The 8,461-nt window shown below is 34.2% G+C and overlaps 1 protein-coding gene across 1 annotated transcript in view; it reads left to right on the top strand.

Moving 5' to 3' along the window:
* Nucleotides 1-7,553, top strand: part of LOC107610798 — a 14,194-nt gene extending 6,641 nt beyond the window's left edge. The window contains exons 3-10 of the mRNA XM_021109180.1: nucleotides 959-1,075; nucleotides 1,758-1,840; nucleotides 3,515-3,972; nucleotides 4,624-4,799; nucleotides 5,877-5,962; nucleotides 6,063-6,196; nucleotides 6,504-6,797; nucleotides 7,305-7,553. Coding sequence (XP_020964839.1) covers nucleotides 959-1,075; nucleotides 1,758-1,840; nucleotides 3,515-3,972; nucleotides 4,624-4,799; nucleotides 5,877-5,962; nucleotides 6,063-6,196; nucleotides 6,504-6,797; nucleotides 7,305-7,495 — 1,539 coding nt within the window. The 3' untranslated portion in view covers nucleotides 7,496-7,553. The remainder of the gene's footprint in view (nucleotides 1-958; nucleotides 1,076-1,757; nucleotides 1,841-3,514; nucleotides 3,973-4,623; nucleotides 4,800-5,876; nucleotides 5,963-6,062; nucleotides 6,197-6,503; nucleotides 6,798-7,304) is intronic.

The following is an 8,461-nucleotide window of genomic DNA, read 5'->3' as shown; positions in this document are numbered from 1 at the left end:
GGATATGAATCGCCTTTGTCGTCAAAGAAGTAGCTTTTCTTATATCTGTCAGCAGACATTCTTTGATAGTAGTTTCTGGCATCTGGGGAAGGCCAATAGAACTATTGCATTTGAATATTTTCTAGTAGTGTGTCCAAACTGCAAAAGTTAACTTGGTTCTGATCATTAGTCATAGTTTTGTGTGTGTGCGCGTGTTGTTTTTTTAAACCCCAATCCTAGATATCTAAGTCAACAGGCTAAAGGATGTTATGATTCCCCCTCTCTCTCTCAAAAGCTGGAACTGTGCAAACATAAACTAGAGTTATAATATGATATATAATTTAGACAAGGACAATTAGCTGGGGCTTAAGAGAGTAAAAGACAGTAATTTCTTTAGTGATGCACTGATGTGTTTTCTGACTATGATGTTGATATTGGAGATTTAGGGCTGTTCCTAGCCTATCGCTTCTTTCTCTATAGATAAGTAAAGTTCAACCAGTAGTTATGTGTAACTTTGGCCGTAGAAATTCTTGGCTATTTCTAACATCAAATCTGTGGCACTAACAGAATTCTAATTAACAAGATTTTAGTGTTGATTTCATTGAGCTTGTGAGCTGTCTTAGTCTTAGTTTTATTTCAAAATGAGTAGCACCATTTTGGTACCAGAAAGATTCTAGTTTTGACAAAATACTACCCGAATGAAAGAAAGGCACTCGTGGACCTCAAAGATCACAAAAGTTGACAAACTTAACTAACATGGAACCCAAAAGATCACAAATGTTTCACAAACTTCACCAATGTCTTTGGGGGGCCACGGATGTCTTTCTTCATTTATGGGCTATTTTGTTGAAATTAAAATCTTTTCAGTGACAAAATGGTATCCTTATAAGACTTCAAAACTTTTCTGCTTTAATATCTTCTATCACTAATGTCCTGAGTAAGTGTCTTAACACGACAGTGTATTCTGGTTAATATGTAGGCTTTATTGGAGCTTCTTAAGCACGTGGAAAACTATCATATTAATCCAACAAGGATGAAGAACCTCTTTGATATTTGGTCGAAGAATATTGGATCAATGAAGAGTTGGCCAATAGAAGTAAGTTTTAGAAACTCCCCCCTGCTTTATAACAGTTATTACTCATGGCAATAACATGTTAAAGCATGTGCGTGCTCACACACCCAGACAAGGAATGCCAAAACTTGTAACTGAAACTGCCATGACTTGTGAGATTGTATGAATAATTTGAACTGAGGTGTGTCTGTCCTAAAAAAGGTTATATAGATTTAGATCACCAAGTACCTAACCTTTAAGGATCAATCCGTTAATGTGTTCAGCCTTTTTCACTTTTCATCTCTTTAGCCTTACCATCTCAGTCTCACAAATACTTGTTTTTTCCAAGCAGAGTTCTTTTAGTTTAGTGCTAATGCTGCATTTTCAACCATTCTTTCAGTTTCTTTCTGATTGTGGCAGTGATTTTTCCCTTTTCAATGTATTGCACATGCAATCTAGGTGAAAGCAACCAGGGTTCTAATTATGTGCTTGTTCGCATTTTTGTTATGTTGCAACTCTTTGATGGGTAAAACTACTTTATCTAGTGCAAACTGTTTCATCAAAATGCTCCACTTAAGTAAACAAAAAGAAAAGAAATAAAGAGTTCACTTCCATTCTGGTTTGTAAATAAAGTATATTTTTCAATTTCAGAGATTGTTAATGAATTCATGTTGTCATCATAACGATTAAGGCTTCAGTGTGTTATACAATTTCACTTGTGCTGCAGAGCAGATATAGAGTTCATGTGGAGTTCATCTTATTCTGTCTTGTGCATGGCAATACTGGGGATGCATATCAGCTTGTCATAAGGTATGCATTATTGAATTTTAATGCTAATCCCTTGGCTTTTATAAGAAATATCTTGAAATTGTGATCCCATTGACCAAGAATGGAGTGTTTCATAACAAGTCGTTGCTAGATAAGCTGATCAACTTATTTGTCTTAAAATGTAACGGATTTTTCCGGTTTCCGCAACCGTAATCATATGTGACTCCGATAGGCTTCTTTCCTTGCTGCACTCATAAACTCCAGTGGTAAGGTCTTGGAAGCCTTTGATTACAGGTCTAGTTGAACTGGCCTTTTCACCAGCCAGGAGGAATGCACCGCATACGACAGAGATTTCCCGCCTACCACTGCCCTCAACTCAATCACTTGACTCCACCAACCTATGTTGCAGTGTCTCCAATAGCATGTTCTTACCTCGTCTTTCCCTTAATAAGTTCTTTATTCATGAAAATTGGGTGAGTGTTCAGTCTATCTGAGTGAACCTCTAAGGCCAGTGATCCTTGGGAAGGAAACTAGTTCAATGAACCTATAAGGCAAGGGATCAGGCAAACGGAAAAGCTAATGGTTGAAGGCCGGTGTTGGCAGGTTGGTTGAGCAAGTAGGGGCTACGGTTCAGTAGGACAAGAAGGACTACCTATTCCGAATTAAAAGGGAGGGTGCCCCAACGGATTATTCCAAATGAACACTCTTCTGACCCGCAGGCTACTCCCATATTTTTAGGGCCTTGCATATTATTATATGAAATTTATGTTGCTCAGGATGGTTGATATGTTATTGATTAGCATTACGATTCTAATCCTCCATACATTTTTGAACAAGTCACATAATTTTTAATTGCTGACTATGGTGCCTAATTACAAGCTATAATAGGATTCTGTGTTTGGGATAAAAGTTTTCTGACCTGTTAGAGCAGTGTGGTAAAATATAAAACACTTGCATTTAGATTGGACAAGATTTTATCATAAAAAGAATGACAGTAAGCTTACTGATAATATTCCAGGTGATTGAGTGATGCAACTCGTGTTCTAAGTTGAGATTTGTCACTTCCTGTAAACATGTGGATGGGTTATCTCAATGATAATATTCTACGGTGACTGAGTGATGCAACTCTTGTGCCAAATTAAGATTTGTGACACTCCCTGTAAACATGGAGTTGGATTATCTCACTTCACCACCCTAAAGATACTGGAAATTGTCTGCTACCTAAGAGAGATTCAGTGCTATTAAAGTTATCACCTCACAAGAAATTTACAGATTAGATGTGCAGAAGGAACCTAACCATTGCAATATTCTGACATTCTTAATCCAAATTATTTTCTTTATCATCTACAGTCAATATTTGTATAATGGAAAACCCTACTGTATTGTTAAGCTTCTATCAATTTGTGAACAAAGTAGAACCCTACTGTTATAGTTAAGCTTCTACATGAATAAGCTTCTCTCAAAGAAATTGAACGTGGCTCAAATCTGACTTTTGATTTGGTCCCTTGACATATTAGTTAACGCTTGTTTTCATTGACAATACATTTTGCCCCTTCATTAATGATCATTTTCACTTTTAAAGTCCATCACTAGGTTTGAGAAAGACTTGTGTTAGTAAGGAGTTGTTGCTCTAATTTGTTTCTTCCACTTATTCTCTTTCTCTTTTTTGTTTTTATTCATCTTTTTTTTTAATTGTTGTTTTCATTTCTCCTATAGCCTTGAGCAAGAAAAAGTTGATCTTGATCCTGTGTCAAAGATAATTATGGGCTTGACATTCTATACGATGTGGTATTCTTCTATCCCCGAAGAATTTCAGTGGAAAGATTCAGACCAGGCTGACTTGCAAGATTACTCACGTATGGAGGGGCCTTCCATCAGCAATGAAGTTGGACAGTCAGAGTGGCATAATACAGTTGAATCCTTTCTGGCAAACTCCCAAAGCCATTGTGAATCAGACACCTCTGTTTTGAAGGATAAGCATATATCTAGGGATGTTGGGTTCAACAATGACGTGGGAGAGTCTATGGAGATTGATGTTGATCATAGAAGAAAAGCATCGCATCAGAACTTACAGCCAGAAGAAGGTTTTCGCTCTAAGTCCGAAGAAAATGAAGGAAGTAGAGACTCCTTTTCCAACCATGAAGGCCTTACACAAGATACCTTAAATGTTATTAGTAAGTTTTTCAATATTTGTTTTCTCATTTTTCTTTTTCCTTCTGTTGTTATTCCAATTTCTTTTGGCTATTCTTTTGTTTGAATACATTTATTTGCTGGATCATTCACAATTGCTAACCATTGTCCTAAATCCGGTTGTTTAAATGCCTCCATATGCATTAGATGATAAACTTTTTAAATCGGTAAATAAAATATGAGGTTTTATTTCATTAGTGCAGCTTCTCATATTTGCCTACTTGGTTGTACAACTCTTATTTGTAAGTTGGTAAATAGAGGAATTTATTTCTTTATTACATCTGTTTTATTTACAGATGAATAATGACTGTAAAAAATATTTCTTGTGGATACAAACACCTGTACCTGTTAGAATGCACATGCTTGCTTATTGTTAAGCATTGATTTTCCTACCTTCATTTTTGTTTCATACCGGAGATATTGCTTTTGCTCATATCTTCATATCGAAGGTATTTTCATAACCATTACAAGACTAGATTGTCAATGCTTATTTTGCACATGATCTTTTGTGACAATCTCTTTTTAGTCTTGACATCTGAATAATTAAATATTATCCATCATTCTTGATTTAGAGAGTAATTACTCGAGGTCATCCTAACTTTTTTTTTCATTATTATTATTATGCATTTACTCAGGGCAACTTGATTTGTGGTTGTTTCCCTTGAATTTTCCTGATGATAATAGTTTTGAGGAGTTCATGTATGTGCACTCAAATCAGCAAAATGACCAGTATAAAAAGGCTGTGAAATATTTACAACTTGCTCTCGACTCAGCACCTTCAGTAACAGCAGCATTACTTCCATTGATACAAGTATGGAACACACATTTCAAAATAAATTTCAATTGCTTAGCTTTATCTTGTTTCTGTCCATGGAGTTGTTTTATCAATTATATCAGGATCAAAATTGTTGAAGTAATTAATTTTGTAACCTAATATTATTGGTTTCCATCCTATCTTATTGTGTGTTGCCACATTCCAAGAAAATAGTTTGGTCTTGTTTCACTAGGTGGTGTCAAGTGTCAACTATATGGATCAATCAAACATCGTAATATCCTATCATAAATCAATTTGGAAAAAAATTGTCTGTGAACAATTTATTTATAAATTAATTTACTATCTTAACTTATGTTCTGAAATAGTTCATATCGATAAACTGTCCAGTAAGTTATTTTCCAAATTTCAAATATTTTCAAATAAAAACTTATCAGGTGAAAACTAACTATATATAGGATTTTGTGTGAATATAAAACCTGATTAGAAAACTAGTATTTCAAATTTTGAAGGATTGTATGCAAGAACTGGTATGAGTGGATGGTAGAAATGCTGAATATTCTCTTTATTCTCTTTATTGATTTAAAACCGAGATCCCAATTTGGAATCCAGTATAAAATCTGTATACAATACCCTCCAGCCTTATTAAATCTTCTAGAATATGCTAACAGACTCCACTACTAGCTACACACTTTTGTCAATTTTCCCTTTCTATTGAAACTATGTCAAGTCCAATTCTCCTCTTTTTGAATATTGTTATATATTCGATTAGGTTCAGGGGGATAACTGTAACTGAGGATTGTGAGAGTTAGGCATGCAACGCATGGTTGAAGGGTTGTGTAACTGTGCTTAGTTGTCAAAACTTAGTGTGAGGGAAGAGGAGATTGATGATTCTATTTGAACTCGAAATAACAGTTGTTTAGGTTTTTTTAAATCATATCCTTAACTAGCACACAAGCAACTAACTATGTTCAGCAATATCACGACAAGTTTTCTTTATACTTGCTCATGTACGTCTTCTTTTAACATATTAAATTAATCCCTATGACGCTTTCTGCATGTAGTAACATTTGAGATACTGTTCCACCTTTTTTATTTTTATTTTTTCATTTCTAGCTGTTGTTGATTGGAGGTCGTGTTGAAGAAGCCCTAATTTTGATTGAGAAGGAGTGTACTAATTCACCATCTGTGCTCCCTGTAAGGTGCACATTATATTCTCATTGAATCAGCAATTTTTGAGATAAGCAGGTTCTACTAATAATGTTTTTTTCCTTAGAAAGTTACTGATGCGAACGTTTGCAGATTGAGGGCTGCGTTCTTGGAGTGTTCTGATCGAAACAACTCTGACTTGATTGTCACATGTTTTGAGGATATGCTAAAGAAGGATCCACAAGAAAGTTATCCCTTAGCAAAACTTATCAGAATGTACCAAAACGGTACTGCCATTTAAAGTCACATATTTTATATTTGAAGATTTAGAGATGTAACTTCACCCAAAATTATGCAAGAATTCCATGTTAAATTTATCTTGCCTCTGTTGTTATATTCTCTATTCCTGTATTAGCATCTTCAAATACAAATAGCACGTCGTTTGACTGGATCTTGCACCTTACAGCTAGTTGTTGCGAATACAGAAACATTTTTATATGATAACTTCATTGTTCTATGCTATAAAGAAAGCGATCCTGTATTTGCTCAAGATTCAGCTTTTGTCATTAACCGATTTCTTCTGATATTTTGCAGGTGACTATAGCCTTGAATCTTTGTTCGAAATGATTGTTTTACATTTAGATGCTACTAGTGCAGAATACAGTACGTGGAGGATGTTATCTTCATGTTTCTTTAAACTCTCTTACTACGAAGAAGATTGTATATCTGCAAACGATACTAATGAAGATGGAGATAGGCAACATTATTCCTTTAGAAAAACCCCAAAAGTGTTTACACAGGAAATGTCCGGAATGTCTTGGAGGTTTCGCTGTAGGAGCTGGCTACTAACACATTTCAGCCATAGACAGCTTAATTCAGATGTTGAAGGTTAGACTTCGATTTTCGTTACGATCATTATCAATTTATCGTACTTAGTTTAATCTGATATGACTTACAGTGTAAAGTGTTTAATAATTTATTTTTATTCAATTAGATGCTTATATGATTTTTGACATAACGTGTGGTTTGAAGGTTAGACTTTGATTTTAATTACTGTCATCATCAATTTATCATACTATGAGTTTTGATATGAGTTACAATGTAAAAGTGTTTAATGATTTACTGTTATCCAATTTGATGCTTATATTGAGATGATTTTTGACATAACTTGTGCTTTAAGTCAATTACTTTTGCTGACGTGACCACACGAAATTGAATGTGTGTGAAATATTTTTACCGTAAAAGTACTTAAAAATTAAATCCCTAACTTTTGTGTACTATTTTTAACATGCATATCAACTTCTCTAAGCATGTTGCAACATAAATGCATAATCATGCACTGTTGCTTTATTTCAGGCATGTTAATTTGTTTTTGCAAATTTTTACATGGTGCAGGTGATTTGCAGCTACTCACATACAAAGCAGCATGCGCATCCTATATGTATGGGCAAGATTTCCACTATGTTTTAAAGGCTTATTTTGTATTAGAAAATGAAAATAATAAGGACTTATTGTTGATTTTGGGTGAGCACAGGCAAAATTCATTTGAATTTTATCAGCAATTTCAAAATAAACTGAAATTATAACATGATTTGTTTGTTGCATGTAGTGATTCTGTGTAATTATTATTATGGTTTTCTTTGTTATGTTTGCTATGATGGTCTCAACCTGATAAACCATCGCTGGCATGGGTCAAATGGTCTTGGCTGGCAGATTTGTCAACCTCATTTGAAAAAAGATAACGATTTATAAACGGGACAGTGAGGACAAAAGTCACAAAACACAGGAAGTAATGCATTTTTTCAGGGAACACTTTTAAATTGCTTATTTCTTATGAATGTGTAAATTTATTTTAGTGGTTTGTAATTATATTTATTTCATTTAGTGTATTCTTTTTCCTTTGAAGTTTAATTTCACAATAACAAGTTTACAAAATGTGAATAATTTTCATGTATTGATAAGATCAAACAATTTTATGTTGTTTTAACGAAGCTCGGAGAGATTGTCAACATTACAAATCTTCACGTCATTATTCAATGCTGCAATTATTAAACTTTCTCTAAAATAAAAAGTAAGTTATTTTTTGTGATATGTCATGATTATTGCTATTGGACGAAATTTGTTAGCTTATCATCTTGATAAAGACTTTACTAAAAAGCATATCTAGTTTCTTTTGCTCTTCACCCTTGTGTTCAAAGCACCAAAAGAACATAAATAAAATGAAACCGAAATCGAAATGAAAATAAAATGCAAATCCAGCAAGATTTATATATTAATGTCCGAACATTAGCCTCTCTAGCAAGTCCAACGAGTTTGGCAAGACCAGCTTGCAAAATACGATGCATCATCAGATAATAGGATACATTAAATGAAAGTGAATTAGAAAGTAAATTAAAATTTTTTGTTAACTGAAGAGCAGACGAATTTGCAACCAAGAACAATGTGATTGAGTGAAGTCACCACGCGATTCATGGTACTCTAATTGTTTGCCCATCACTATGTGTGTTATGGTCATAAGGTTTGTAGGTTGTTTTTGCATCTGTGCTGTGGTA

This window comes from Arachis ipaensis, chromosome B08 (genome assembly GCF_000816755.2).
Source record: "Arachis ipaensis cultivar K30076 chromosome B08, Araip1.1, whole genome shotgun sequence".
NCBI lineage: Eukaryota > Viridiplantae > Streptophyta > Magnoliopsida > Fabales > Fabaceae > Arachis > Arachis ipaensis.
Note: the sequence above shows the minus strand (reverse complement) of the source record. Positions and strands in the feature narration are given on the sequence as shown.